Source organism: Clavelina lepadiformis, chromosome 4 (genome assembly GCF_947623445.1).
Source record: "Clavelina lepadiformis chromosome 4, kaClaLepa1.1, whole genome shotgun sequence".
In the NCBI taxonomy this organism is placed as follows: domain Eukaryota; kingdom Metazoa; phylum Chordata; class Ascidiacea; order Aplousobranchia; family Clavelinidae; genus Clavelina; species Clavelina lepadiformis.
The window spans coordinates 17,518,481-17,529,671 of NC_135243.1; the positions used below are offsets into that span (position 1 = coordinate 17,518,481).

The following is an 11,191-nucleotide window of genomic DNA, read 5'->3' on the forward strand; positions in this document are numbered from 1 at the left end:
CTGCTCACCTTGCCCAAAACGCATAGTGTCAGAAATTTTGCGCTTTCACACATCAAAAATCGCCTCAAAATGGAATGTATTCTCATATTTCTACGTACAGTATTTCATTAATTAATTATTTAAGACGTTCACTTTGGGGAAGCCGTATGAAGCAAATTCATAATAATTTGTAACTAACCTGATTATAACTAACTGTATTTTTGACAAGCTTTCAAATCAAAAATTTGTATACATTGATTTTGTGTTGCGCATGGCTTGTATCCGTGTTCACATCATAATGAGTTTTGTAACGATTTTCCTTCCAACATCTATGTAACTATAAACGACGAAGAACTCAGTATCAATAACGGCAATGCTCGACCTGCTTCGTTAGAAGTGTGTAGACTGTAGAGTGTCGAAATCTTCCTCCCACTGCTTGATAACCAGAATGATAAGCAACCGGTCCTGCTCGAGCTCATTATGTTTTTTGTTTCAGAACAGTACAAGCTTTCATAGCACCTGAAATTACAAAAGTTAACTTTCAGTTGATAAGGAAATACCATCAACGAAATGACATAAAAATATAAAAGTAGAAGGCTTCAAAGCGTGGGCTCCAAAAATTTGGTTTGTGGGAAAGCGTGGCCCAATGCCCGCCTTAAGCCTTTTCTTGGCATTATTTATTTTTTAGCTTTCACAGTAACACAAAACCGAGCTGACTATCAAAGTCACCAAGTAACTTAAACTGTTTTACCATGAGCACAAAAAAAATAAACAGCTTGATTACATCATAGATGCTTACCTCATATTATTGACCTACAATTACCTCGCAAGGTACAGCGATATGCTATGCACAGCACAAAGCTTTTACCATATGGTTCAACCTTTAAAATCAACGAAATGTATAGCCTATTTCTTCAAGCTGTTTGAGCATAAGTTTTATTTTAGCTGTTTGAAATGCAAAAAAGGAGGACATTTGAGCATTTTTGAGCGTCCTCGGAGGACAAATAATTTTTCCTAAAAAAGGAAGAGAGATTGTAGAGAGTGATGAATCTAATGACTAATCTTGTCTACCTGTACTGGAAAATATAGCCTGCTTGCTATTTGTCTGTTAGAAGATGGAAGGCCAGCGATACTTTTTGCCGCATCGACAACAAAATGCTCTTTTTACCTACAGTCCTACACCATTCTTTCGCGATTCTATAAATTGCCTCAAGGAAAATTACGCTCGAGGTTGTAGGAAACGTTCGCTTCAAATGTATGTTATTAGCTGGAAATGCCATACTGGTCCTGTAAGAAGAAAACTGTTTAGAAACATACATCACATCTGGCAAAATTATGAGTAAACAGAAAAGAAAGCTGAACAACCTCCAAAGCAAAAATAGATCAAAAGCCTATAACAAGCTAAAGGGATATATAATTGTGATTTTATGTGCATGTATGGTAATTTTGCTTCTAAAGTCAAAGCGTAGAGATGTCAGTCTTACGGCGTTTACGGATGGTATACACAAAATGAAAGTAAGCATGGTTGTTCCCAGTTTTTATAAGTATGGCTATGTAAAGCTAGAGAGTCGAAAAACTTCCAAACTGTGTAGTCAACAACCTGCATTGTTATTGATACATCTTAACGGATTGACAGATAATCGTAAAGTTTATTTATATCCTATTTTTTTAAAAACTTTGTTTTACTAGGAGTCTATAAATCTACCAGCCGGAAAAGCTTTGCGGAAACTGCAGGCGCATGCTGTGTCGATTTTTGGGTACAACAACAGTATCTCAGAGAACATAAACAACGGGGCACTTTGCGAGAACGGAAAGTTTCTTTTAACAAACATGACATCTTGTCATCCTTGGTTAGATTGCACAGAAATAAATACCGAAATAGCTCTGGGAAAATACTTTGGAAAGGACTTAACTAAAAAGGTAAAAGATCTTCATTGTGTAAACATGTTTAAGTACGCCCGTAGCTATGCGTTATAAAGTTGTCTTTTTATGAAAATATGGTTCTCTTTTGGATAGATTGCTTTGGGAGTAAGTCTCTGTACAATTTCTTATAACTATATGACTATATGGACTAGAGTTTGTAAATATACGTCCATATAGGTTTAGTATAGCCTGCGGGAACATTGTTTTCTATTATACCTATAACAATATTAACATAAAGCATTACATAACATCAAAAAAAGTACTGTATGGAGTGTATGCTATATTTTTTAAACTAAAAACTTGAAGGTTTGCTCTTATCTATGGCAAAACTATTAACCATTAGGCCGCAGTAATCTCTACACCTATACAAAAACCACCTTAGGCTATAAAGGTTAATTTCGTCTTGGTTTGCAGCCTACTTGTTTTTGTTATTGCGATCTAACAATTTATTACTAAACGTTTATTCCATTAGCTTCATATCAAAAATTTTATATTAATAACAGCTTTTTCTCTTGTTTAAGTACAACTCCTCCAAACTTCGCGAAAAAAAAACAATTTGGAAAATATTCAACCATAACTGGCTGGCGTATGCATATACGCTTTGCTAACATTACAGTATATAAGCGTGGAAAATGATGTATATACTATCCAGTATGCACCATAGTACTTAAATCAGGAGTGTCATTTTAGGCTTGCGAACTAATTTTAAAATATTATGTCAAAATGGTCAAGTGAAAAACAGCTTTTTTGCAAAACGCTGAATACAGTAAAAGTTATTTGATCATGTTATTAAGCTGATTGATTGCGCATGCAACTTATTCGTCTATTTTTGAGTAATAAAGCTATATAGAAACAATCGAGTGATACTTACATAAGCTTTTAAAGAACAACTCATAATTATTAATGTATAGCCTATATAATTAGTAATTACCCAAACTAATTTTGCACATGGTTTGCGATCGACTTGCTTAGACGTCACTGTGAAAAAAATTTGTAATTTTTACAGGCAAACTACTGGCAGCGAATTTATATGGAACGTTTGTAACGTTTTACCGTCTGTTTCAGGCAAAATTTACTACCCTAAATTGTAAATATTAATAAATGTTAATTAAAAGTTACTTGCAATGTACAGCACAATGACAGCTTCACAAAATTCGGTTTCACTATAGCAAATTTTTCAAATTAATATGTGATATGGTACATTCTACCCATAAAACCGAAGAAACAGAACGAAAAAATAAGGTTAAAAAATTACTCAATTCTACTGGTTAAAGTTTTCAGTTCCGATCCTGTTACTCTCCAAGCTTAGGTATCGGACCTTAGGGTTCACTGCATGCCTTTTCCACGTTTTTTTACGCCTGAAGTATCAATCTCTGCAAAGTATCTGAATAAAAAAGGGATAAAAAACTCTATTACGCCGATAAAAATAATGGCAAACAATCTTTAGTGTTCTTTTGATTAATCTCAGTAATATATTTCAGAAGATATTGTCTATATCAGGGATGTCCAACCTTTTATTATAGTGGGCCGCATTGTCACTTGAAATAATTCATTGGGCCGCAGAACCTATTAAATTTCAAGAAAAATGGGTACATAAAGAGCTGACTGGTACATTTTAATTAGGCTAAGATTCAAAGCTCAAAATACTACTTGGAGTGAAAATGACTAGCGGGCCCCACAAAAATCTCAGGTGGGCCGCATTGTGGCCCGCGGGCCGCAGGTTGGACATCCCTGGTCTATATCATGTTGAACACATAAAGTGAAGCAAACTTGCACACAATTGCCTTGAAAAAGCTCGCGAACTTACAGACCTTCTATTAAAACAAAAACATCTGTGCCTTCCAGAAGAGAATTGCCTATAAAAGCGTTAAAAGTGTTTGTACTGCCAATGTAAAATGCAAAATCTTTATCAATCTTTAAAAAGCAGGACGATTCTTCAAATACTACCATATTGTACGATTTTTTGATTACTGTGCAAAATGAGCACAATTTACTCTTCACTTGATAGAATAAAAATACTCACCTAACATAAAACTGCGAGAAATAGCGTTACCGATGCTTCTTCTATTATGTCGTCGTTTCGTGCGAACCCGAATATTATGAAGGTCGACACGAACGAATCCCGAATCTATTCGTTTTAGAACCAAACAACAAAATTTAATCCAAAAGTTATCAAGTCTTGTTTCTAAAATGACGTAATCGAAAAACAAATCGTTTTTTTTGAAAAATAGTGTTTAAAAAACGATTGAAAAAGCAAATTCCTTAGCAAAACGACTTTCATTGTAAGTACTGCTGACTCTTGTTTAGCTTTGTCGGGAAACTAAATCATCATTTTTAACAAAATTCAGTAAATTTATAAGTAATATTGTATTCGGGTTCGCCATTGTTGGTATTCATCTTCGCCCAAATCTTCCATAAAGGCGATATTCGGCGAATCTATTCGGGTTTGGGTTCGCATCGGCCCATCCCTAGAAAATAAGTTTTACTACTATCTATAGTCTTTTCGCTTTAAATGTAAAGTTCTAAACAGATAAAAGTTAAATGAAAATGTCTCAAGACCACTATCGAAGGGAATACTTTAAATTAAGTCTTTGACATGTCGTTACCTGATAATACCTGAAAAGTTTCGATGCGTCTTTTCTAAAGTAGGCAGCAAGCAAGTTTCAGATTCGTGTTTTTTACTTTGCACTCCGCTTTAATCTTGACAACCTTTTCAAGAATTTGGTGATCTTTTGAATGTTTTAAAGCATAAAAAATAAAAGAATTGTATTTAAATGATTAAAAAAGGTTATAATGCGGATTATTTTGTAAAGTAAATACTTAAAGGCGTCTCGTTCTTCCCTTCAAACAATATTCACTGGTAAACAAGCGCGGAACGATCTTGCAGGCCCTTCAAAAGCTCATAAGCATCTTTTCCATGCAACCAGTCTGGTGTAATGCGTTAATAGAAAGTCTTCTTCTAATCGAAAGCCACATCTGTTTTATGATAGTTCCTTGTAAATTGGATAGGATAATGTTTATATGACGACAAGGCAATATTTCATCACTACTCTATTTTTGTTTATACCACTATTTTGGCATAATGAGCTCAAAATGTGCTTATGTCACGGGATTATTTTATGCACCCGTTTTATAGCCACCATATCGTTTGTTCGCAACACTCCTATATTCTAATTTAGTTAAATGTGTGGGTCAGCTCTTATTTTTATTCGCGTTGTGTCTTTTGTATGCATGCTTGTCAGGTTTTAGATTTGCTCACGTGATGCTGTATTTTACTTATTTATTTGTACACTTGTTTTTAGTCGATCTTTTGTGACGTCTCACATCGCGACCCCTAGGGCCTAATTGGTGTTTAGCGTCCCACGTTGATTCTCTGATTGCGTGGAATTTGTTTTGGTGTGGTGTTGCGCTCGGGTGGAGAGTGGTGGTTAGTTACGTTTGGGTTTTAAAGCAAGAAGATGATTGTTTTTACCTAAGAAAATGCTATTAAAAGTTATTAAAGCAAACAGAGCTAATTGACTAGCTGTCGATCGGGAAGTTCCTGGCTGAGAAAAAGTTTGGCTACACTTACATTGTCGACTTTCCTTTGATGTCCCTGCTGCACTTTTTGCTGGCGAGTAGAAGGATTTAGGTATGAACTGGCGGTTTCGTTGAGATTGGTAGCAAAACTTTTCGGTAGCTTTCACCAAGCGTTACAAAGTAAAAAACTCAATTGAATGAATAAATTAAGATCTCTAACGTGAATAACGCCATAAGTTGTTTTACTGCTGTGTAGATCCTTGTATACTTACACGTAATTACGCACAAAAACATCCAAAATACACAGTTTAAAAATTTACCTTTTGCGAACGGAAATAATTAGTGACACATGGTTTACTTATTGCTTTGTACAAAATCAGCAATTGTCAGTCGATTGTCAATTAATATTGTATAGGCTACATATATACTGTAGGCCTAATAATTAATCGACTATACATAACTTTCGCATTTATCATAACTTTTTGTTTCATGACATTACAGAATTTCGTGAAAAGCAACGTTTTGAAACGTAACAACGAATGAATTACTTATCAAAGTTATATTCAAGTATAATACAATAGGTATATGACCTGGTCATATTTGTTATCTACATTATATTTTAGCTGTTATATGCACGAACATGCATTGAAATATAGGCTACATTTACCATGTTTTGTTAATAAGTTGCAGTATGGTATCTGGCGAGGTTATAACGTTGCTGTTCAACATCCGGTGATGGAAAAAGGAAAAGATCGATTTGGTGATTTCAACGAAAATCTTCGTAATTACATTGACTTGCAAAGCCGTTTTGTACCTCAGCTTGTAGGCTTTTGCAATGTTTCCAAGTAATGGGCAACTTTTAAAACTTTCTTTGCGTAGAGGCGCGCTTGAACGTTATTACCGTATGGCTAAAAGCTTGCGTTTATAAATATAACCTGTAATAAAGCTCTATTTTCAAACTTAAACAAAGATCCCTAAAGGCAGATTTTTCTGTAGAAGCGCAATGGAATTCGGTCGTTCTTATATTGTGACCGAATACTATCCACGTCGAAGCTTGGGAGAATACGTGAGAACAATAAAATACCGTTCAACAACCGCCATAGATAGATTTCAGTTGGCCATTTCATACTTGGAAGTTCTCTTGTTTATGCATTCCCAGCCTCAAGGTAAAATGAGAAACAGCTAATTACATTTATTTTTTATTAATATTATTGTTTGGCAAACATACCAGCTGATGGTTTCACTGTTTAACATAAACTTTTCTTACATTTGGGATATACGTCGTTTTCGATTTAAAAGTATGTGATTCTAAAAACAGCATATTATATGCACCATGCCAGTGTAAAGGCATAATTATTTATAGACTGGAATACATCACAAGAAAAATTTGAGTTACATTGAATTTATCTTTAACATGAAATCTCTTTTTTTGAATAAGGTCCACGTATTCTTTGCGACAGCAATTCACTTGATGATACGCTTGCTCAGTTTTTAGTTACGGAAAGTAATACAGTTGTTCTTTCTGATTTGGACGACATTCCATTAGTCCAAGAAAATAAAGGAAAGCTTGCTCGGTGCAAGCATCAGGTTATATACCAGATTATTTTAAAAATTTGGCAAGATATACAATATATATAAAGATGAATTTACTGCAAGAGATTTTGAGACTTAAAAAGTCAATGAATTGGACGTTAGAAATTGACTTTTAAACCTAAATAAGCGACAACGTTTAACACTCTTGGATTTAAAAAGACCTCAGCTTGAGTTTATCTCTCTGAAAAACGTGACAAATACATTAAAAGCATGATCTTTTGTAACCTTACTCCAAAAGATTTCTTATAAATCAAACAGTTATGTATGTAAAATACAGTATAGTTTTAAACCCATAAAGCATAACAAGTTTCGTAATCAATAATTTACCATCATATGAATTGAAAAAGCTGCCCATTGCTCACTTACTTAGGGTAAAGGTCAGTATTTGTCCAATTTGTTACTATAAAGTGTAAAATATGAATTGTTTGAATTTAAAACGTTGTATACAGTATAGCCTTATATAAATACATATGTACAGTATATAGAATTCAGCATGTTGTTTATCAGAATCATTTGTATTTTATTCGCCAAGTATATTTATATACGTTTATAACAGCGCACTTGAAAAGGTTTTGCCAAATAATTGCAAATTCCGCAACTATTCCTTGTCGCATTTTAATCGTAAATCCTTATTTTTTGATGCTATGCAGGTGTAGGCAATTATAAATAACAACTAATCAAAGTTATGGTATTTAGGATTTGCTCTCTAATCGTGAGGATATCGCTAAAACATATTTCCTCGCTCCAGAACAAGTGAAAGCAATGTTAAAATATCTTCCAAATTCACGTTTTTCAAAGATCTATGGCAGCAAAAATACTGACAACAACGATAAGGATAGCGGAAACCTGTTGGATTCTGAAGGCAGACTTCCGCCATATCTCGATGAAAAAGCTGATGTTTACAAAATTCCTGATGTCACACAAGCCATACTTTTACTGAATATCAAAGAATCAAAGCTTGACCCCCACAAGAACATTTGCATTGAAATATGGAACTCCTTGAACGAAATACATTCCAAATGCAAAGAACATACGCCTTTAATGCGACCCAACGTGAAAGAAATATTAAAAGCTTATGCAGATATAATAATCAATAAAAAAGATGAATAATAATTAATCGTACTGTAGTTGAAGCCATTACATATTTTAATCTCTCCTGTCGTTAGGTTAGTAAGACAATATTTACTAGTGCCTTGCTTTCAAAGTGTCTGAAAAAATACAAAAACTACATTTTTCATTGTACGATCCATTTTCAAGCCTTATATATTTGAAAAAGGCTCCAAACAACAACCTTTACTTGCACTTGATATTTTCTTTAGTGGAGAGAAAAAAGTATAAAATTAAGTCGAAAGCGCCGAGGAGAGCAGATGTTAATTGCGCGTCAGACTTGGTGAGCATCTGGTTGCTTATACGGTGGTACTTCTAGCATACACAAAAAAACTAAAAAAATGAGGGAGCAAAATGGATTAGCTTTCGAAGGTAAGGGGCGGCGAGTCACAATTCTTTTAAAAACTGTTGTTCGTGTTCCAACGGCTGTTATTTAGTTTTGTTCATTACGCAGCTAGTAATAACGAAAATATACTAAGAGGATTGAGTAAAAACATGAGAAAAGGTAGCTGTGATAGCATACGTCATTTATCAGAAGACCCAAGTACAGACATAAACAGGTGAGAGTCGTACTGAGACTATTAAAATTGTACAAAAACAAACTTTAAAAACGCTTTTTTGGTCCAATCAGTTTTCAATTTTAAGTTCTATTGTGTGGAAGACTTTCGTTACAGATCGTCATCACAGCGCTCTTTTTATTCAAGATGTTGCAAAAAGTGCAAAAACAGAAGAAAGGTAATTATCTGCAATCTACGTCAGGTTTACTATGAAAGCTCATTAGTATGTGCATTGATGTAACTTTTCAGATAATAATATTTTGCAGAGACGTTTGGAAGTGAAGAAAAGAAGCAGGTCCCGATCAAGACAAAGGTCTGATTCATTTTGAAAATTCGAATTCTATTTTGCCAACGTTTCATTTATAGTACAAAATTTTTTAGATCTTCTTCTTTGGGTAAGTATCGGCAATCTCGAAGCCCTTCTATTCCATTAGATCCCTACAGAACTTCACCAAGTCATTTAGAAGCTAGAAGAATAACCAGGTATTCAAAATTTGTGGTATTTGCTGTTGCTGTTTTCTTTGACTTTATGCCTTCGAAGCTAACATTGAAAAGCTGTATTAGCCAATATAACTAAATAATTTATCGATCTTTCCAAGAAGCTAGGACCTATGAATATTTTATAAGTTACCCGTTGTAGGCCTATATAGGTAAACTATATGTGTCGAATATGCCACAAATTATATCAGTACCATAAGCGAACATAAAATGGTAACTATGCTTGGACTATGTATGATAACAACATTTTGGCAGGTTGTGACGCAACTGTAGAAACCTTTAGCCGGTGGAAGACAGATGTCGAGATTAATCTGAAAGAAAATGAACTGAAATTGTAAAACGTAACGAATCGATCGCCTTGCATTAAATTATTGATTACCAAGCTGTGCAACTGCGTCTGGAAACTCTTAATCAGTAACCATATACGCTTGCAAAGTAGAAAATTTTGCTTAAAGAGTCTAACTAAAGTCTAACTGTTTCCCACAGTGCGCGGAAGTTGCCAGTACCTTACAAAAGAAACTGGAGTAGCAGTGACGAAGAAACGGACCAAGAATATTCCTCGTATGAACGTTACTGAAAAGAAGGCACTGGTGCATGTTCACCAATAATGTTACAGAAAATATTGATGTCATCTATTATTCATTTTCCTTTACATTTGAAATTTTCTATAAGATATTTTAAGCTTTGAATTTATATTTTATATTTGCCCTCTTGTACAGCATCTAGATAAATGACATTTGTTGCAATGATATGAGCTGGTTGTTAAAGCCATGGTTCCTATATTGCCATAATGGTTACCGCGCTGTATACCTTAATAATTTTAGTGTCCGAATAGTTTAAAAAATAATAAAAATGATATTACAATACAAATCGCAACTTATAGGCAGCCATAGTAATTTTGTTGAACTTTTTTAATAAGCTACCAAACCCTACACAAACCCAGACTATCAAACCAACGAAATTATTCATTATTGAGCTTTGTATAGTTTTACGTTTCGCGACGTTTTATATCCTTGGTTTATAGTCTCAGACTATTCTTTTGTACGTACAACGGAGTAGTTCTCTGTCTGAAATTCACCATGCAACGCAAATTGCATAGGCCAACCTAGAGTTGTACACGGGCCTCATGTTGTTATCCCAAACATTCAAGTCCGAACTCAAAAATTAATTTTAAGCCCGAAAATTAAATTTACATCTTTTGATGCCATTCTTTAAATGTTATCATTTACTTAGTTGTGCTTTGCTCTCTTAGGGAGGTTTATAGCACTCTCTGTGCATATATATTTGTTTAAAGAAAGTGACATTACGACGTGGGCAGAGTGTGGCAGAGTGTGGCAGACTGTGGCAGAGTGTGAGTATAAATTTGGGCCCGAATTTTTTTCAAACTTAAGGTAGAACACTACACGAAATACCCGGCCCGAACCATCATTTCAAAGCGTTTCTGATTTTTGTTATAAATATCAACATCAGATGGAAATATAATCTCGGCCAGTAAAAAAAATATTGCTTATATTTCGACCCAAGTTGAACGAAGTTCTTGTCCAAGCTGTATTGATGAAACTTAACACATTATGAGTCTATTGTTCTGATTCAATTGCCTATCGCAAATAGAATGGTCTGCAAGTCAAATAAACACTTCAATAGTTTAGATATGGGCTATTTTGTAGTGGCAAGCTTGCTGAGTATTAAGGTGGCAAAGAAGTTGAAAATTATTTTTTTTTAACAAGTAATAATACCGTAAATGAGCAGATTGGTGGTGTGTTAGGAAATATTAAACGTCAATTGGTTGGAAGAGTTCTACAGAATGAATAATAGCCGATACTCGTTGCATCTGGATGAAACAATGAATGTGCAATTTCAAACAATGCCGAATTATTACGACTCTTCCATTCACAAAAATGTTTTGTTTCTGCCACGAATTTAACAATACGTTTTAGGCTACTGCTGATGAAACTATTTTTAACGCTTTAAATAAATTCATCATTAGTATACAAATGGCATGGGATGTTCGAGGT

The 11,191-nt window shown here is 34.3% G+C and overlaps 2 protein-coding genes across 4 annotated transcripts; both read left to right on the forward strand.

Moving 5' to 3' along the window:
- The first annotated feature begins 1,200 nt into the window (after positions 1-1,200).
- On the forward strand, positions 1,201-8,251 carry LOC143451345 (protein O-mannose kinase-like). The gene is made up of 6 exons (XM_076951824.1): positions 1,201-1,494; positions 1,669-1,899; positions 6,106-6,266; positions 6,418-6,587; positions 6,860-7,008; positions 7,711-8,251. The coding sequence occupies exons 1-6, from the start codon at positions 1,315-1,317 to the stop codon at positions 8,122-8,124; spliced, it is 1,305 nt and encodes a 434-aa protein (XP_076807939.1). The 5' UTR covers positions 1,201-1,314; the 3' UTR covers positions 8,125-8,251.
- Positions 8,252-8,347: 96 nt separating this feature from the next.
- LOC143451346 (uncharacterized) lies at positions 8,348-10,531 on the forward strand. Of its 3 annotated transcripts, none has more exons than XM_076951826.1 (6): positions 8,348-8,493; positions 8,576-8,681; positions 8,796-8,856; positions 8,945-8,991; positions 9,060-9,161; positions 9,663-10,531. In XM_076951826.1, exons 1-6 carry the CDS (start codon positions 8,463-8,465, stop codon positions 9,751-9,753), a joined length of 438 nt encoding a protein of 145 aa, XP_076807941.1. In that variant the 5' UTR covers positions 8,348-8,462; the 3' UTR covers positions 9,754-10,531. The 3 variants fall into 3 exon arrangements, with proteins under 3 accessions (XP_076807941.1, XP_076807942.1, XP_076807940.1); XM_076951827.1 differs by lacking the exon at positions 9,663-10,531 and adding an exon at positions 9,432-9,654 and having other exon boundaries at positions 8,378-8,493; XM_076951825.1 differs by lacking the exon at positions 9,663-10,531 and having other exon boundaries at positions 8,378-8,493; positions 9,060-9,654.
- The last annotated feature ends 660 nt before the right edge of the window (positions 10,532-11,191 follow it).

Coding starts and splice junctions, on each gene's coding strand:
- LOC143451345 (XM_076951824.1), top strand. CDS start 1,315: ATGAGTAAACAGAAAAGAAAGCTGAACAACCTCCAAAGCAAAAATAGA. Junction 1,495..1,668: donor ATGGTATACACAAAATGAAA/GTAAGCATGGTT, acceptor TTGTTTTACTAG/GAGTCTATAAATCTACCAGC. Junction 7,009..7,710: donor TTGCTCGGTGCAAGCATCAG/GTTATATACCAG, acceptor TATGGTATTTAG/GATTTGCTCTCTAATCGTGA.
- LOC143451346 (XM_076951825.1), top strand. CDS start 8,463: ATGAGGGAGCAAAATGGATTAGCTTTCGAAG. Junction 8,682..8,795: donor CCAAGTACAGACATAAACAG/GTGAGAGTCGTA, acceptor CTTTCGTTACAG/ATCGTCATCACAGCGCTCTT. Junction 8,992..9,059: donor AGGTCCCGATCAAGACAAAG/GTCTGATTCATT, acceptor AAAATTTTTTAG/ATCTTCTTCTTTGGGTAAGT.